This window comes from Drosophila navojoa, chromosome X, assembly GCF_054131105.1.
Source record: "Drosophila navojoa isolate 15081-1374.11 chromosome X, UAZ_NAV_1.0, whole genome shotgun sequence".
Lineage (NCBI taxonomy): Eukaryota > Metazoa > Arthropoda > Insecta > Diptera > Drosophilidae > Drosophila > Drosophila navojoa.
In genome coordinates, this window is record NC_142895.1 from 12,604,645 (window position 1) to 12,624,602 (window position 19,958).

The 19,958-nt window shown below is 42.0% G+C and overlaps 1 protein-coding gene across 24 annotated transcripts in view; it reads right to left on the reverse strand.

Annotated features, from left to right (window-relative positions):
* LOC108657046 (neurobeachin) overlaps nt 1–19,958 on the reverse strand; it is a 119,135-nt gene that overhangs the window by 33,279 nt on the left and 65,898 nt on the right. For 16 of the 24 annotated variants that reach the window (XM_089264003.1, XM_089264000.1, XM_089264009.1 and 13 more), the window contains exons 3-13: nt 18,711–18,837; nt 13,515–13,711; nt 9,577–9,698; nt 9,352–9,478; nt 7,572–7,691; nt 7,338–7,484; nt 6,373–6,997; nt 6,121–6,224; nt 2,080–2,220; nt 969–1,108; nt 164–377 (exon numbers count right to left, since the gene is read on the reverse strand). In XM_089264003.1, coding sequence (XP_089120129.1) covers nt 164–377; nt 969–1,108; nt 2,080–2,220; nt 6,121–6,224; nt 6,373–6,997; nt 7,338–7,484; nt 7,572–7,691; nt 9,352–9,478; nt 9,577–9,698; nt 13,515–13,711; nt 18,711–18,837 — 2,064 coding nt within the window. The remainder of the gene's footprint in view (nt 1–163; nt 378–968; nt 1,109–2,079; nt 2,221–6,120; nt 6,225–6,372; nt 6,998–7,337; nt 7,485–7,571; nt 7,692–9,351; nt 9,479–9,576; nt 9,699–13,514; nt 13,712–18,710; nt 18,838–19,958) is intronic. The other 8 variants (XM_089264017.1, XM_089264008.1, XM_089264006.1 and 5 more) reach the window with 3 other exon arrangements.

Consider the following 19,958-nt stretch of genomic DNA (forward strand, 5'->3'; position numbering starts at 1 on the left):
TATCGATGCTAAAGCGCGCATTTCATTTGCCGACAATGCATCGTACACTGACTGTATATGTATGCATCATCGTGTTTTGATTGACTTTCTTTATTAACATAGAGCGGCATATTTGGTATCTAGTAGTAGAGTCGAATTCGTTTTGGGCCTTGCGCCCACTCACCTGCTTGAGCAGCAGATCGCTGTTGGCCGACAGACACGTGACCAGATACTTGGTCAGATTGAGAAACGAGCCCAGTACCTCCAGTGTCAGATGTTCGCGCGACGATCGCTGCAGCATAAAGGATATCACCAGAAAGCCTCGATTCTGTATCATGTGCTGTTGCACGGTCTGCGATGTCTCCACCAGTTCGCAGATGAAGCCCAAAAGCTTTGAGCTGCGAAACGAGAGTGTAAAATGAAATACAAATTGTTGGCATGACGTTTTGGAACGAATGGAAATGGAACAGAAATGAGTGGAATTGAAACAGTAGGCATTACAGAACGTATATTGATAGTTGTATAAAAAACATCACACAGAAAATATAAACTATGCATATATTTTAAGCTAACTAATGGAAATAGAACGCTAAATGGAATGCGGATGAACATTCTTATTGATTTACGGGCAATGGTGTTGAGGAGCATGAAACTTAATTAAGAAATACACAATGCAGAAACAAAGTGGAACGAATGAGAATGAAACACACAATGCAGAAACAAGTGGAACGAATGAGAATGAAACACATTGCATATTGCAATTTAAAGTAATGAGCAATTAAAATCAGATATAATTGAATGGAATGAAGCATAATATAAGAAAGGAGTGAGAATGAAGTAATGGATTAATAAGTGAAACAAATGAGACTAAAGTGAAACATGAGTTACCAAGCTGAATGATAATAAAATATGATTGCAATAAAAACCACTAAATTTACATTGATATGATTTTAAGATCAAGGAACAAGTGAGGTTGGAACATAACCTACCAGAGCGTCGGATCTCGCTTGATATCGCTTATGCCCTCGTGCGCCATGTCCAGCTGAGAGAAGAGCGGAAACAGCACCTGAATGCCGCCAATCGAGTTGAGTGTGCAGTGGATGGAATGCGTGACGACCGCCTTGACGTCCTGTTTGAAAAGAAACCGAAACCAAAACGAAAACGGAAATCAATGATACATTCAAGAGATATTCGTAATGGCTAGAGCTCTGCCACATCATCGACTCCAGACTAGACTCCAGATACCATAGATATTCTGCCAGTGCGGTGTGTTTGCCGTCCGATTTTCCACTGAACTGGCTAATCTTATGGCGATTGCTTGGACGGAAATTGGATTGTCTATTGATAAACCATTTTTCAGCTGGCAATTTGCGTACAGTTCGGGGCATAAATTTGCGCTTCTCTCAATGTTTATCGATTAAATTGGTTTCAGTGCGCCCCAGCACCACTGTGCGCCCTCTGAGGATTCTCCCGCTGCTGTGGGGCGGGAGGCTCGCCATGGGCATGTCTTGGGGTCATTTCGATGGCATTTTCGTCGCGTTGTCGTTGTTGTGGTTGGTCTTTTATGATTTGTGTTGTTTGTACAAGAAATTACTACAAAATTTATTGAATAATTTTGTTGCCAGCTACAGGACTGCAGGGTGGTGTGGTTGTAGCAGTGCCAGCCAGCTGTTAAGCATGATAAGGCTCGAACGGAACGGAACGGAACGGAGCGGAATGGAAACCTACCGAGGGAGGCAGACAAAGATTGTACCTAATAAGAAATGCCAAAGCATGCGCTTGAGTCGTAAAATGCTGCCTGAAATTTATGTGGTGCCTGCTCCCAGTATGTATGAGTGTGTGTGTGTGTGTGTGTGTGTGTGTGTTAGTCTTTGGCCTTGGTATGCAGCAGTGTGTCTTCGGGCTTTCGAATGGAATGAACTAAGGCGAAGTGAACTAGCTACAGCTATGTACATTTACGTATACGAAATAAGTTGGGGGACTTGCTCGTATATTCCTGCCGTTTACACAGGCCCAGCTCAAGGGGATTGTGTGGCATGGCCCGAGCATATATAGAGAGTGTGACTCTCTCTTTCTGTGTGTGAGTGTGTGTTTACTTACCTGCAGCATCAGCGCGTGCGGTGTGTGTACAAAATATGAAACATTTCCTTTGGGGGAAGACTGCAAACAAAGTTGACCATCGGTTGCCACCGGATTGTACATGAAGACAATGGCATTCGATAGTTTGCCATCGTACAGCACCTGCAGTGGGACAGAGATAGACAGACAGAAAGAGAGAGAGAGAGGAGAGTAGATTGTTGGCATTAGTTAGGCACTGCTTTCAACAAGTCATTCGTAGAGCTTGGCTCCTCTGAGGCTCTGAACCCGGCAAATTATTTCCGGTCATGCTGACAATTTACTTTTGCTTTTGGCCTTTGCTTGAAGCGAGGAGCGAACAGCACAAATAGTTCTATGTATAAATATATATATATATATATATATAGTAGGTATATATACAAATAATGTGAAGTACTCTTACATACTATAGCTTACATATAATGTACAAAATATCTATAGACACATACACATACACAGAGCTGTGTATATGTGTGTGCATACAGCAGACGAAACACACACTAAAATATTGCTCTTGTTACACATTGGCCGTGGCTGGTCTGCGTTGGCATTTGGCTCTTACTGTTCTTTTTTTTTCGTATACACTCTTTTCTTATATATATATATATAACGTATTTTTTTTCAAATTTATTTTCGCTGGTTTTTAGTGCAACTTTTTGTTGTTGTTTAGCTGGCGCCGTCATATGAGGCGTATGCGTAATATTCTTGCAGCGGCTGCTGTAGCTGTCTGTGTGTGTGTGTGTGTGTGTGTGTGTGAATGTTTTAAATATACCTATAAGCCAACAGGCACATGTGTGTGTGTGTGTGGGTGTGTGTGTGGGTGGGCGTGTAAGCTGTGCGTGTGAATTCGCTGGCTGCATAATTTGCTGCTAAAAATACTTCTTTGCGTTGACATACAAAAGGAACCAAAAAAATGAGCGAACAAGAGAATGAAAAAGCAAAGAAAACTATAATAAAAAAAAGTACGCAAGAAATGCCATATAAAATATGCTCTACATGTAAATAATTTGTTCTATATATATTGAAAAGTTTTTGCAATTCATGTGGCTCGAATTGAATTGCTTTAATTCAGATGGGCCGAGCAATATATTGGAAACAACAATAACTGTGAATGCAAATCGCAGAAATGCGCGAGGCTGGCCTTGGCTATGGCTATGGCTGTGGTCAGTGCGATGCTTAGGGCCTTGGAACTCTTTTATAAACTGCAGAAATAATGATAATGATATATATCTAAATAAATGATCGTAAAACCTAAAGCAAAAATTAAAACTATTAAGTGCAATTATTAAATAAAAACTTTTTACGTATGACAATAAAGATGCGAGGCCTCTATTTCCTTTCCACTCACTCCATTTACTTTATTTTAGCTGAAGAAGTTTTTGAGCACATTTAAAGTTCGATGGGGAAATTCAGTGTAAAAAGGAATGTGAATTCTTAAAAACATTTAAAGAAGTTTACTTCAATTCATGGAAACTTAAAGCAGTTGCTGCAAGAGCAAGCAATGGAAATATTCTCGGAACTTTTATGCAGAAGAAGATAAATAAAAAATACTATCTATACTTAAATATACTACTATGCTAGGAAAATAATCGCATACTCGGATTTTTAGTATTCTAGAAGAGAAACAAGCATAGCCTAGAAGGTGACCTCAAGACTGCTGTCTTGGCCTATTCATGATGTTGCAAGGCTTACAAATTTTTACTGCAACCTAAGATGTTTCCTTTCTTCCTCCAAAATATGCTATGTTAGCTTTTCTAGCCCTTTTAGCTTTTTAGCTACTCATAAAAATAGGAAAAAGTCAAGATGGGAGTAAAAATTTTGGACTGAAACCGAACTAGTTCCCAGATCGAATTGAGTACTGCCCAAAGAGCCTAGACTAACCTATGCCTAGTACCCAATCGGGCTACGCCCATGAGTCTGGCCCTGATCCTGCCTTCCTCGTGCATCACTCGCGTGTAATTCTTCTTCTTCTCTCGCTGCAACCTTCGCCCCAGCTGTTAACCCATTTCAATTTACAACTTGACCCATTTGGGTAGTTTTTGCCCATTCGCTACTTGTAGTTGGGTCTACGAATGCCCCGGCTGAAACAACGGCAACATGGAATAGCTTTCATGATAAATGCACTTCATGGAGGCATTGCCATAGCCATAATAAATAATAATAATAATAATAATAATGGTAGTGAAAGTGCGAGCCAAGTCAACTGAATGGAATCGGGCAAAGAAATTGCTAGGAAATGCAGCTGGAGCCAAGACGGAGTCAGGCAATGGCTTCCATCGTGCCATAGATGCCGAACAAATGCTGTGAGCTGGCAACGCGGCGCTGAGGCGGGCTGGGGTGGGGTCTTCATATTATAATGGAAAGCAACAACAAAAAGATTAACAAAAAAAAACAAAACGAAATAGGAACAAAAACCAGAGCAAGAAGTACGACTAGAAGAAATGCTTCCACATTTGCCGTTGCAGTTACCGTTGCCGTTCGCATTCCTCGTTCGCTTTGTCTTTGCTCTCGCGGCAGGTGCGCTGCGAAGTATGCAACATTTATTTGAAAGCCCTGCGCCGCGCATTGTTGCCAACGCAACTCCAGCGCCACGGCCCACGGCCCACGGCCCACGGCTGCCACCACACCCGCCACGCCCACCGCGCTCACTATGGGCACCGCCCTTAAAGGCGGCGGCGCACTTTAAAATTCTACACAAAATTACAAACATTTTCATAATTACGATTCGCTTCGGGGCTGAGGCAGGCCTTTTAGGACTTGAGCTGAGATTGGGATTGGGATTGGGGTCTGGGAGGGCTAGGGGGCTGGGGGCTGGGCCTGTTTGCTTGCCACAGTTGAGAATTCAATAGAAGAGCGCAAGCTGCGCTTCAATGAATGGGAACATTTTGATTGGCTTTGAAGTTTAGTTTTTAGTCCAAGAGCTGCCGAGTGTGCGATTTGTGTGTGGGCGGGAGGAGGGGAAGTGGGCAGCGAACGTTTGCAGAGACTGTGAGGGCAACTGGGTGCCGGCATCGGCTTGTATTCAAAACGATTCGATGCGATTTGATTCGATTTGATGCGATTGGCTTGCGGATTTGGCAACGTTCAACGCTGGCGGCGCTGCAAACTTTTTAATTGGCGTAACGCCCAGCGCCCAGCGCAGCTAGGAGCGTGCTGGGTGCCGATGGATGCATGGGTGCGCATGAGTTGGTTTCTAGAGGCACAAGCATTTGGCTAAGCTATCTGCCATCATGTGAAACAGCATTCAATTTAACACGAAAATTACAAAAAAAAAAAAAATAAATAAAAAAAATCCCGAAAAAAAAATTGTGAGTAAATGAAAATAAACAGAAAATGAAAATAAACAAGTATTCAAAAACTCAATGATAGATGAAATTAATTAATTAAAAAAAAAACATATGTACATGTATACAAATATGTGAGATAATTAATATGAATTTTAAAATAAGTAAAAAATGTGAGTAAAAAAAAAAAAAAAAAAAAAAAAAGGAATATATAATAAGCATAATTAACAATAAAAATGTTTTTGCCTTGAATAAAAATATAAGTGATAAAAAAATAAAATAACATATATACGAATGTATAATTAAAAATAAATACGTTTTTTTTTTAAATAAAAAAATAATATGGAAAATAATTAAAGGCTGACAATAATCTAAAATTAAATATATAAATGAATATTATTTATTATTATTATAAAAAATATAAAAAAAATAATAATAATAATTTTGAATAAATAAAAATAATATATAAATGTAAATGTACATAAATTATATTATATTATTAAATAAATACCTATCATTAAATGTAAAAATATGCATTCAAAATTATTTACAAAAAATTGAATAAATAAATAAAATCATTTAAAATAAAATTTAAAAAACAATTAAATAAATATAATAAATAAATTTACAAATATAAATATATTTGCATAGCTGAACTTAAATGAGAAATGCATTTGAAAACGAAATAAGAAAATGATTTGCTGATAATTGAAAGAAAGAGAGAAATAAAATATTTGCTTACAGCTTTGAGCTGGTTGATCTCCTCAGTGTCGCCGGCGATGGCAGCGGCGCCGGCCACGCCCATGGAGCTCAGGCTGGTCAAGCTGGACATGCGACGCAGCTGGTCTGCCCCGCCCCAGGTCGAGGGTGAAACGATAAACGTAAGCAGAAACGTAAGCGGAAACGGAAACGGAAACGAAAATCGACAAAACGATAAAACATAAGAATCGAAAATCGATAGCCAATCGCACACACACAAAAAAATCATAAATACCAAAAGAAGCATTTCCAGTGGGCAAATGGCCAAGCGGATCATCCGCACTGTGATTGTTGCTACTGTTGCTGTTGTTGTTGTTGTTGTTGCTGTTGTTTGATTGTTGTTGCTGCTGCTGCTCGGTGTTGCTACTGCTGCCATCGTTGGGCGTGCCAGGGGCGTTTACCGCTGCAGCTGCTGCGGCGGCAACAGCTGCCGTTGCCGTTGCCGTTGCTGCTGCTGCTGCTGTTGCTGTTGCTGCTGCAGCGCCCGTTAGCGAGGCCAAGGCAACAGCATTGCGTGCGGTAAGCACCGCTCGTATCTTGACAAAGGCCGCACTCAGATCGAGCCGCTCGTCGGACCAATCAATGGCGCTCGCCTCCTGCTCGGCGGCGAGCGTTTGGAATTGCAGCTGCAACAGTTGCTGTTGCTGTTGCTGCAGTTGCTGGGCGCTGTTGTTGTTGTTGCTGCTGCTGCTGTTGCTGCTGCTATTGTTGTTGTTGTTGCTGCCACTGCCGCTCGCTGCTGCAGCATCGCCGCTAACCAGCAGCGCACCACCCAAACTGCTTGTTAGTTGAAAGTGACTCACCCGCTTGTGATTGTCCGGAAGATTCAGATAGCACTCGTTATCGAAGCGGAATTGCGACTGTGTGTGTGTGTGTGTGTGTAGTGGTGTTGGTGTGTGTGTGTGTATGACGGACACAAAATTGGTGCAGCACGAGCACAAGAGAGAAAGAGAGAGAGAGAGAGAGAGAGAGAGAGAGAGAGAGAGAGAGAGAGAGAGCGGGGACAAGTAAAATACAAAGAAAACAAGAAAAAAGAATTGGAAAAAAAATACATGTAATTATTGTTGTCGTAGAATTTTCTCACAATAAAAAGTACAAAGGTGCTGCCGTTGCTGCAGTGCTGTGGTTCATTTGGCGGTGCAGCCACAGTGGTTACGGTGGTGTACAGTGCTACGCATGAGCCCAGCGGCGGCCACTTACCTTATAGCCCGGCCCCAGGCGGTGCATGGCACAGATCTGCTGTGTGGTCAGCGCCTCGCTGAACAGATAAATCGCCGACATTTGGCCGCAGAAGACGCGCTCCTCGTCCAGCTCGGGCGTGGCGCCAATATAACACTTGTCAAAGGGCTACACAGAGTGAGAGCGAGAGAGAGAGAGAGAGAGAGGGAGTGAGTTTCGGTTGCTGTTGTTCACCTTCCTCTCTCCACTACTTACATCGTTTGTGGAAACAAACCAGGCCATTTCAGTTGAAGACGCCAGTTGTCCATTTACGAGGCACTTGATTTCGCTTTTTGTCCAACGATTGTATATGTACACAATGGCAATCATATACCACTAAGAGAGAGAGAGAGAGAGAGAGATAGCATTAGTTGAAGAAAAGTTTTACTTATGAATATGTCACATTTAGTTGTTTTTCTATCTACTCAAACTAACTTGTGGGCCTGAAAAATGCTCGTTGGCTTTATTTAATATCCACCTTTCCTAATGACTGTCTAGACATATATCAATCCATATGCACCAAAGAATAAAATAGTAATGAGACTCAGCACTAAATGTTGGATCATAAATGCAGATATGTGGAGAATTTTCGACTCAATATCGAGATCGAGGATTTATAAAAGTATATATTCATCTTAATCCTGCTCATTTATATATTCACATACAATAGAATTCCGATAATGGCAAGGTTTTGTTTCGATTTACACAGAAATTCAAATTATCGATAATTATTGAGAAGAAATTCCTTTCAAGGGATAGAATTTTGTTTTCGATTAATCGCGATTTTCGATTCAGCGGCGCATGAATTATCTGTATGTGTCTATCGAGTAAAAAAAGAGGTTTACACTCTCTTATATTCATATGCCTAGTACATAGATCAACTCTAACTTTTGATAGGGAAACAGCAGCACACTAAAATCTCATTGTAAGCCGCCCTAAGCTATGCTCCTTCAAGAAGTGAAAGGAGTATATCGGTATGTGTCTATCTATTAATATATATATGTACATATATATGTATCTGTATATGTACCTGGATACATGTATGTCTGTCTATCTATCCATCTATATCTATATCTATCGAGTCCATAGAGCTACATATGCAAATATCAGCTCCAGCTTTGATAGAGTACTTGTAGAGCTCGGCTACAGCATGCTGAGATCTCATACTTAGCCCCCTCTATGCTATGCTCCTTCGAGAAGAGATAAGACACTATGCACTTATAAGTCTCTAGCCGGAATAGCACGCAGAGCTCTCAGGGTGCGATAGATCTAGAGGGATTAATAGATATACATATAGAAATATGTACATATGAATATATTTACAGATATGTGGATGCACATATATGTATATAGATAGATTGAAGCATAGAGAACTTGCATCCGTATACCTAAGTATGTATATCCCTCCATTTATCCATTTGTGTCTATCGCACCCCAAGAGCTTTACACTGCTCTAGCAGACCTCGAGACTTGATATTTCATATGCAAATCTCGACACATACTACGTATCAGGTCCAACTGCAATTAGAGCACAACTTGCTTGGGTCTCACACACACTAAGCCAAAATTAGATTTCAGGTATCTCAAATCCCGGCCATGTTAATTGATCTGCAGGCTGAATCTCTAAATTAATTTTCGCTTAACGCAAGTTTCGCCTGCTGTCGGAGGCGAGGGCAGGTCGTATAGACCGGGCTCTTTATGTGCCGTTGCCAGTTTTGGTAGCTTGTGCAGTTAATTCGGGTCGCAAAACAAATTTCAATTGCTTCGGGCAGGTAATTAGGCCCTGTTGTTGGCCATTCGATGTGCTGTTAATTAAACTTTGGCAGACCCAAAATCACGCCCATAAATTGAAATAGGGCTGCCAGAAGAGATGCTGCTGCTGCTGTGTGTATGTGCGTGTGTGTGTGTGCTATTCGGTAGCTAATGGTCGTAATTCACAGGTGTAACGATTAGCTGCTGAAAATGGAAGACAAACCGGATGAGCAGCGGCACTTACCTTGCGTGGCTGGAATTCATATTTGACACAATGCTGAAAGCCCTTGCCCTTGACCTTCATGGATGTGAGGACCAGACAGTTGCCCACAAAGTGGGCCGTATAGCCAACGCCCTTTGATGTCTTGAAGCTAAGATGAGAGAGAGAGTGACACAGAGAGAGAGAGAGAGAGATGAAGTGAGTTAGAGTTAGATATATAAGCAAGAGTAGGCTGTTTCAGTTACTTACCAATAGAGATAGGGCTTCTCGCGCTCAATGTTCACCGAGTTGATGGGATCCAGTCGAAACCAGGTGGTAAAGGTGAATCCATTCTCGTATGGCCACTTGGCCAGCGGCGGCAGCACCATGGCCTGTGGATGAAGATGAACAAGCAGCAGCTTTAGTCGAATGTGCCACAGCAACAGAAAGAGACAGAGATATGCACACAGAGAGGGAGAGGGAGGTAGGGAGTACGCCTGTTAAATCTCAATTAGCAGTTGGTCAGTTTAAGTGAACCACACAAGTTGCTTGGCAGCCAAAGCTCCTTTCTGTGGCATGCAACACTCGGTTGCAAGTCACAAAAGTCACAAAGTCAAGCGTAAAGCCTCGCAGCACCGAGAGCCAAATGAACCAAATGAACCAAACGAACAGACAGACCCCAGGCCGAAATTGAACATAAATCAAATTTCTGCATATTTCATACCCTGCCAGCTGTACCAGCTGTAGCGGGTGTATTGGCTTCTTCGCTTGCCTCGACTTCACATGCATGAATCGATTTGATTTGAGAATTGCCATTCGGAGGGTATTTCTCAGTTGAAGACAGCTGTGGATGTAGCTCGTCTGAAGCCAACTTTAATTGTTACTTTACACACACACATACTTAAACTTACACGTACATACACTCACACTTACATACCAATAAAGTTAACCGCAAAGGCAAAGCACAAAACCCAGAAAGCAGAAATGAAGTCAAAATTAAAAGGAAATGAGCACATTTTGATTTATCATGAATTTTGTGGCTTTACGGCCGAACAGAAGCACACACACACACACGCACACACACACACATACACACACATTCGCACGCTTAGCTGCGTGTTTAGCTTCATAAATTTATTTGCCCATTTCAAATGCTCGCAATATATGTTCTCTTATCATGTTTATATGACCTCTCACACAGAAAAAAAAAAATAAATAAAAAAAAAAGAGAGAGAGAACGTCAACTCTCCGGTCTGCCCATTCATAACACCTGAACTAACAGCAAATTCGCATCCGTTTGATTATCTTGACATTTTTGCATTTTGTATTTTGGCGAATTTCGGATAATTCGCAAATGCGAATTAAGCCAGCCTAATTGGAAACTGTTGAGGGCGAAAGAGAAGGGGGGAGAGTGAGAGGAGAGATGTGAGTAAGCAGAAACAGGAAGAGATAACACTATGTGTTTGTGCTAATTCCCAGATTCCTACATTGTAGCTCTATAGCTTATCCAGTTTTCGAATCGAGTTCCGATTCCTGTGAGTTTCCGATTCCTGTTCAAACTAGACTGAACATTCTATGATTAACTTACAGCTGCTCCGAAGCGCACTACCTTTCACGTAAAGCCGTAGTGTAGTCAAAACTAAGCAGAACTTCATCATAAGTTCTCCATTTTCATGAGCTTTAATGGAGCATAAGAACCAAGTTCTATTTCTTGGAGCATAAGAACTAAGTTCTATTTCTAAGCAACTTTATACATGGATAATGCAATGTTCTCTGAAAGATAAATCATGCCAGCGAATCTCGGACATGTCCATTCGTAAATTGATAGATCTCGAAATAAATTTACTTTACTTTGTAATACATAGATCCTTAATTTAGTTTCCATTATGAAGAGCTTTGGAAATATTTTTGATTTCATGAATCTGTCTGCTTAATATAGAAGTGAAATCAGTTTAGTAAGAGATCTATTGAGTAAATGAAGGAGCTCATCCACAATAACTATTCCTGCTGCTGTCCTTTACAAATTCATTTGATTCAGGATCTTTGCCTAGAGCCCAATGGATATCCTTGTTTCTCGATGAGAGGAGAAAAAGCAGAGGGCTTTTAATTTTCCCACATTAAAGTTCGTTCAAAAGCTTCAAGCTTATCCACACAAAAATCGAGCCGTATTGAATGTATGAATACTTGTTAAGCGTCCAGCTGCATTTGCATTCATAACACTCATTGTGAGTGAGAATAGGGGAGGAGGAGAGGAGGCGACACAGAGTGTGCTGTGTTCGCTTTATGATATTCATTTAACATTTATACGCTTTTGTATTCGCTTTCGTAGTTCGCATTCATTTGTATGCGCAGACAGACAGAGTTTCGTGTGGCACGGATATTGTCTTGAGGCCTCATTCGATTGTGCAACATGGTGCAACAATGCTGTGTGGCATGTGGCATGCCACATGATTTAACATTGTTGCCTTTTGTCTGCCAACTGTCCCCGACAGCCTCGCTCTCTCTCTCCCTCTCTCTGTCTCTTGCTTTCTCCTGTCATGCTGACCCTCTGGCCCTCTGGCTGGGGGCGACTCATTAGTGCAACGCCGGGACCTGGAGGCACAGCCATCAGCCCACATTAAAGTCTAAAAGTGCGCTAAGCGAAAATTAAAAAAATAAAAATAAAGAGAAAATAGAAAATAGAGGGAAGAGACAGGAGCAGGAGAAGGGGCGAGCAGGAGGCGTCGCACATGTCCATTGAGCTGAGCGTTTTAGTGATTGGGAGTCGGGGTCGCTTGCGGATCTGGGCATCTGGGGGGGGTAACATGTCCTGCCTGTTTATTGAACATTTTGTGACAATTGCTCTGCGAGTCTCTCGTTTTGTTTCATTTCATTTCATTTCATTTCGCATCGTTTCGTATCGCATTTGACTTCCAATTCGCTTTATGGAACTTTTTATGTGCTTATCCTATAGACAGATAGCAATAGAAGTCGCCCACGGTGCGACTGAGTGTGTCTCAGTGTGTGTGTGTGTGTGTGAGTGCCAGGGGTTGGGGTGTGTCAGCTGAGACAGCAGAGTTGGCACATGCCACATGGACAGCTCACATTACGAATTCGATTTAAGTGCGACGCAATAAAATAAAAGCCCACCCACACCCCTGGCTCTATCTAGTCCAGCCTCCTGGCTCTCCTGCTCCACACATCTAAAGAAATGCCACAGAGTGTAGTTGGAGCTGAAGTGCTCCAAGTGCTTGCTAGCCAGTGGAGCCATAGATGAGGCGGCCGGAATGTCTCTGCACTTAAAGCCAGCTTGCAATTCGGCCAAAAGCCAGCAGAAAGTGGGAGTAAAACCAGCTAGGTGGGCATACCTAACTAAAAGATACTCTATAAGCATGGAAAATCAGATATCTCCAGCTCTTAAAAAATTCCGAAATTCTCTAGTAATACGAACTTAGTATCGATATTTATCGATGTAGTAATCGATAACAAACTCAGCTCTAATCAATATATATGCTATGAAACCATTCAAAAGTCGAGCTTAAGGGAGTATAATCACCATATTATTTCTTAATTGGGCTTCTAAAGCGGTAACTCAAAATCGATATTTATCGAACTTGAAGATATGAGAGAGTGTTGCCAAAGAAATGCAGAGTATAATCTATGAACAATACAAACAATTAATACAAATCCAAGATTATATGTATACTACCTAAGTGCTTTTTTTTATCAGGTTTAACTGATAATCGATATTTATCGATCTGAGTAATAAGAAAAGAATATATTGCCAAGTAAATGGACAATGAACAATACTAAAAATGAACACAACTCAAAGATTATATTAATTCCAAGATTAATATTAATACTACTCCAGCATTTTATTTATCAAGTTAAACTGATTATCGATATTTATCGTTTTGATAAAAACATATCTAAACTAGCTAGATTAAAACTTATAATGAAAGAGACAGGCAGGCCAGTATGGCTAGATATGACCTACACAAGATGTATACATCGATACTACTGGACTTTGATCATCCCAAACTTTAGCTCATTGCAATTCCAGTCCGTCAGTCCGTCCGACAAACGGTACTGAGGCAGTATCTGCCTGTTACATATGCCACCTCTAGCCAATATACCCACACATAGCTCGTTCTCAGTGAGCACAGGGTACACGAATAAAACGAGAATCGATTATTGCTTTTGTTTATTATTATTAGATATGGACTTACCGATCCCTTGCGGCCGGGAAAACTGAAGAACACATCGGGTCCGTTGCGGTGCGGCATTTGTCGCAGCACATTCAACAATTTGGCCGAGTGACGCGGCCATTTGCCATTGTTGGCCTTCATTGTGCCAAAGAGCAGCTTCAGCTCCTTGACCGTTATGCTATAGCTGGCCAATACGCCCAGCATCTCGATGAGCAGATCTGCAACATGGAACGGAACAGAGAATGGGTTTAGTTATGGCATTCGGGCATCAACGTGAACGCTGCGTGCTGTGCGTCTCATGTTTAATGGCTATGAAAACTGTTGTCGACAGCTCAGCGTGGGCTGCTGCAACGTGCGCAAATATCAGGTGTATGGGCGCTACACTGCACGAAAACGTGTTGACTTACATAGAGACATATAGACGTATATAGACAAACTTCAAACTCAGTTCAGGCACATTGAAATCGCAAGCAAGTGCAAGAGACTTTGGTAATGCGAAGACGTTCATAATAGAGTCTGGGTTAAATCAGGTAAATAAACTAAAATATGTACTTCTATGTCTCCTATGTCTCTCTCAGATGTATTCAAAAATCTCGAGCTCTACCACTTTCAGCTACACACGACACACAAATGGAAATCTTGTGGAACTGCTGTTGACCTTTTGGATCAACTGATTGGCACATGCTATATCAAATTGCAAAAGGCATAGGCTAAAGTGTACAAGGCTAAGATAGCTATCCAATTCACACTCAAATACTTTCGGCCAGTGTCATTAGAGCGAAGTCTGTTTGTGCACATGAGAACTTTCGGCGAGTGCAGTCAGCAAATAAAATAAACGAGATAGCAGCGAGCTGTGAGCTGCGAGCTGAGCGCGTGCACTGAAGCGGCAAGGACGCTCTTAAAGCGAGGCGGCGGCGGCGGCAGCGGTTGCATTTGGTAGGCGTGGCAAGGCTAGAGAAGAAGACCCTCCACCGTTCATCAAACAGCCGCACATATCAAGGTCAGTGCGTGAAACGAGCTGGAAATTGAATTCGAACTGTCATTGAATGTGGCACAAAACCAGCTAACGATGGAGAGAGAGAGAGAGAGAGAGAGAAGGAGCAGGGCAGATCGAAAAAAAGGTATCGTATCGAGTGATGGTCGCACGTGCTGCCAGTTGGCTTTAAATTGCATCGCAAGCAGCGTTGCCAGACTGGCACGTTTTGTGTGTGTGTGCGTGTGTGTGTGTGTTTGTGTCGCCGCTCACCTTAGCCTTTGGCTGAACGGCCTCGACTCTCGTGCTATTCCCAAACTTCATTTGTAATGCACACTAATTGAAATGGGACGCACGGGCCGTTTTAATGCCTGGTCGGCTGGCTGGGCCATTACCCCAAGGAGCTGTGGCTCTGTCAGCCAACCAGCCAACCAGCCGAACAGCCATTGCGACAGTCAAGTCTCGCCCACGCCCACGCCCCTGCCCCCGCCCCACCTACTCTTTATACAGTTACACGGTTTCCAGTTGCGCCTCCATCAACACGTTTCGGGTAGCGTAAATTAAGAAATTGAGTAACATCCACGTCCCGCCAGCCGCCAGCCACTCCCCCCGCCACCCTACGCCGCCCACAGCTATAGCATCAAGTCCCAGGACAATGTCGGCCCTTCAACCCATGCTCCGCCTACAGCATCAGCATCAGCATTTAATTACACACATCTCTGGCCCACGCTCCAACTCTAGAGTTTCAGCTGCTGCTCCTGCTGCTGCTGCTGCTCCTGCTCTTGCTCCAGCTCCTTCTTCGTCTGCTGCAATAGCTTGAAGCGGAATGACAATGCGACTAGGAATCCTTCAGCTCTTCATCTGTCTATCCGACTGTCAGTCTATCCGTCTGCCTTCTGCTCCTCCCACTCCTGCTTGCCCGCCAAAGTTTAACTGCCTTTTGCATATCTTGGCATCTTCTGCAGCTCATAAAAAGCCAAAGTGCGAGAACTTGACGGCTTTTTATGTCTCCCAGACCTACGCCCGTCCACAGTTGTATCTCCTTCGCTGTATTTATTTTTTCTCTTTGTTCAGTTTTCATCAAGAGCAATAAAAAAGTCAAACTTGCCGTATGAAATTTCCAGATAGTTTTAAGAGCCAAACAGACAGATATAAAGCAAACTTACGACCAACATGTTAACCAAATTTTTATATGCCATCACAGCAGGAAATGTGCCAAGGAACGATATAAGAATACCGAATTAAATAAAATCTGAAGGGGCACACTGAGGAGGAGTCTAGGTCGGTAGGCCTTAAGGCAAGCCATACAACAAAGTAGCTGAAAACGCTTCAAATGCGCGAGATACGATAATGCATCATAATAATCGATAGTCGATGACATGGAAATCGATAGACGATAACCTGGAAATCAGGTTTTTGACTCTTTTGAACTCTGATATATGGGCGCCTAGATCTAAGAGTGCGTTGAATAAACTATTTATACTAATCCAGCTCATATATACAATAGACTATAGAGAATTTCAATATTTCTTCACAATCTAGTCTGTCACTGGGACAAGGTATCTTCTAGTCGAGCATTCCCCATTTTTATCTATCATATATACATATATGGTATATATCGCAATCCAAGCACTCTAAGCATTCATATCGAATTTACTCAGCCTACGTCGACCAATTCAAGGTATCTCTTGGTCGAGCATACCCCATCTAAGCATTCTCCTCTATTTGATAGCTAATGGATGCCTAAATATTTGATAAAATTTAATTTCAATTTATTATCAAATTAGCTATAATTGTAGCTAATGGAACTAAAAGTCTTCTTTCTTTTAGACAGGCAGTGAAAGGAGCTCAAAGTTCCTCAAGTTTTTACCGTTGTTAATTCAAGAAGAAGCAGAGGAGACAGAGCGAGTGGGAGCGAGACAGAGAGAGAGAGAGAGAGTGGCAGGGCGAGAAGTTTTAGCTTATGTAATTTCTTGGCAAGTGTCACGTTTCGACATTTGTCAGGTAACACACACGCACACACCTCCATCACACACACACGCACGCACGCACACACACACACATATGAAATTATGGCTCAAAAGTCAGCGACTGCAAATTGACAGCAGTTACAGTTCGTTAAATGCCAGCAGGAGTGGGGGAGGGAATGAGGCGGGCTTTGGGCTTAGCGCTTAGGGCTTAGGGGTTGGGTAATAGGGGTAGCAGGTGTGGCGGGCGTCTGGTGTCTGGCAAGGCCCGGCCTGACGTGCCATAGGGTTGCCAGACCGCAGATGTGTCATTGACTTAATAAAATCAAAATCAAAGCCAAAGGCACGCACACGCTGCTGGCAGCTTAACAGGGGATGTGTGGGGCGGCCAGGCGGGCGTAGGGTCGTTGCCGAAGGGTCGTATGGAGTGGTGCGGGGGGGGTCTAGTGGATGTAAGTGTCAGTTGGCTGTTCGCTAATGAACAGAAAATTTGCTGCGCTGTTTGTTGTTGTTGTTGTTGTTGTTGATACATTAGAGCAGAGTCAGAGTTTAGATACGAAACATAGACAAGAGAGGGAGAGAGGGAGGTGGAGAGAGGGGGCGCATGTGAGCTGTGGAGCTGGCGAATGCTTAGCATACATGTGGGCGCTGTGGGCATGGCCAAAAAATGGCAGCCACCGCGGGCCAAACGCAGCCAGTGCGGTCCACTGGGCGTATCACGGCCGCTGACAAGCGTGAAATTAATCGAAAAGCAATTCGGCGGCCCACTCGAAAGGGAGCCAAAGCACAGCAAAGCAAAGCACAGCAAAGCAACGCAATGCGATGCGATGCGATGCGGCGCGAAGCTTCGACTTCTTTATTTTTTGGACACATGCCACATGGCAGGAATCACAAAGTAGCCAGAGACAAAGGGAGATAGAGATAAATAAAGAGAGAGAGATAGAGAGAGATAGATAGAGAGAGAGAGAGAGAGATAGAGAGAGGGAACCTGAGCATGTTCTAGTCCAGCTAATGCGTGACCAACACAAAGCTCAACTCAAGCTGACTTAACTTGAATATTTTGAATAGACCGAAAGACAGAAGAGGGGGTACGAGAAAATATATACAGTCGCCTCTCGATAATTTGCATTCCGCTTAATCGAAAATCACGATAAATCGAAAAGAAATTCTATCGCCTTAAAAGAAATGCCTTCTCAATAATTCTCGATAGTTTAAATTGCTGTGCAAATCGAAGAAAGTGATCGATTTATCGGAAATTTACTGTATATATTTGTATATATTTGAGTCTACTGCTCTGTTTATTAATTTTCGAGTTTATTAGTGAATACAATTTTTATTTCAATACAAAGCTTTGCTGTCTTTCAGTTGGGATTGTCAGACTTAACTTTACTCTATTTAAATTTATCTAAGATTTATTGCATTTTAGATTTATGCTTTAGGAGCAATAATCAAAATTCACATGCGGTTTTTTCTTCATATCTATTTTTTGCTCTTTGCTTTCTCTGTTTTTTGTCATCCTCTATCTCAGTCCCACATCTTGCTCTTGGTCTCTCTTATCACTTCCCTTAGATTTCTTCTATATGAAAAGATTTTATCTTGATCTGGATCATTCAAGTTACGTTTGGCAGCCAGCTAGCTTTAGTTCCTAATAAATACATGTTTCATTAAAAAATAATTAAAATGCAAAGGTAAAGCCAAGCCCCTATTAGATCGACTTTTAACCTGAGCTAAAGTGCAAAGTTTCTGTTGAATTTTTAAATTATTTCAGTATAATTTTTCATTAGATGGATGAACAAAAAACTAAACAACCTTTCATGACATTTTTAGCTTTACAACTGGCTACATGGAAAATAATATAAAATTCTAAAAAAAAAATCAGCATAGTATACATTAAATATTCAAATATAATAACTGATCTAGCTCTCAGTCAATTGATGCAAAGTGAAGCAGCATCAAAAATAGCAGACTTCCCAGCACTGAGCTGCATATGCAGAGAAATATTCAAGCGAGTGCCTTAAAATAAGACATCTTCCACTTACTGTTCTGTTGTTTCATATATAAAAGGGAAGGAAAAGTATTTCAAAATGAAACCAATGCAATATCTGAGAGCTTTTCCTGTATGCTTGCAATTTCTTTTCCTTTGGTCATCCCAGCGAATAGTTTTCTGTTCATTTATTTCTCTGATGCTTTACTACTTACATAACTAACGAGCTGTTGTGCGAGTGTGTGTGTATGTGTGTGTGTGTGTGTGTGCGTTTCCGTGCTGTTTCCACTTACCTGCTACAACCGTTTCGGAGCGCTGCAATCGCACCAGAACATGCTCGATGAGTCCCACATCTGTGCAGGCCTGCAGATTGCGAACGCTTTTTCGCAGAATCGCAATGAAAACGCTCCAGATCTCGGCCTAAAATGAGAAAGAGATGGAGAGAGAGTTAGTATGAGTAAAGCGATATTAGTGAGCTGAGCAGTCACAAAGGCAAAAGTTTACAATGCACTGATATATCAAGTACTCGATTCCCCGGCGTGAGTACCCAAGGGAGCCAGAGGCAAAGCAGAGCAGACGAAAAAAAAAAGCGAAAAAAATGTTTTGCCTGAAGCAAATGTTTTACGAAATCAAAGAAATGACTGCGATTGTTGTTGCTGTTGCTGTTGTTGTAGCTGCTTCAATGTCTGCCCAGTTCAATAAGCAGAGTAAAGTGACGCACACACACACACACTTAGACAATCACATATATGTAACGGAGCAACTGGCAGCAGCTCGCGCGCGCTTAGAAGTATGCAACAATTTTTTTTACTCTGCGCTGCAGCGCCTCTTTCTCTCTCTGTGTGTGCGCGTGTGTGTGTGCCTAATGTAAACAGTCATTGAAATAAAGTAAAATAATGGAAAATAATGGCAAAATAATCGCAAGCTCAAAACGAAGCAGCGGCTCATGAGTTGCTCCTGGCAGCAACTGATTCACTGATTCGACTTTCAAATGCCAGAGACAGAGTACACATATATATACATATACATACATACTCGCATACAGTACACTGGGGAGCTGCTGCTAAGCCAGCTAGAGGCTGGTTGGGGGTTGGGGGGCGTGCCAGTCGTTTTTGCCTTGACTGTGAATGTATTATTGCCGCAATATTTGTGCGGCAGCCTCTTTTGGCAGGAAGCAAAAACGTTTTGGCGGTTTTTATGATTATTGCCTTACACACACACACAAACACACACATACACATATTCAGTAGAGATTGCACATTGGATTGGCTATTGCATACACACACACACACACACACGTATAAAATTCATATAATTTTCGTTAGGTTTCTTTTCTTGTATTTTTCTTGCTGTTGTTTATTTTGCTTTTTATTTATATTTCTTTTGTTGTTTCTTCTCCATTTGTTTGTTGTTTCTGCTTTGTTTTATTTTCTGACAAATGCAGACAATGAAAATGTAAACGTTTTGAGTGTTTATAATGAGCCAACCAAATGCTGAACGCCCAGGCACTCGAGCACCTCGAGCACTCGAGCTGAGCTTGC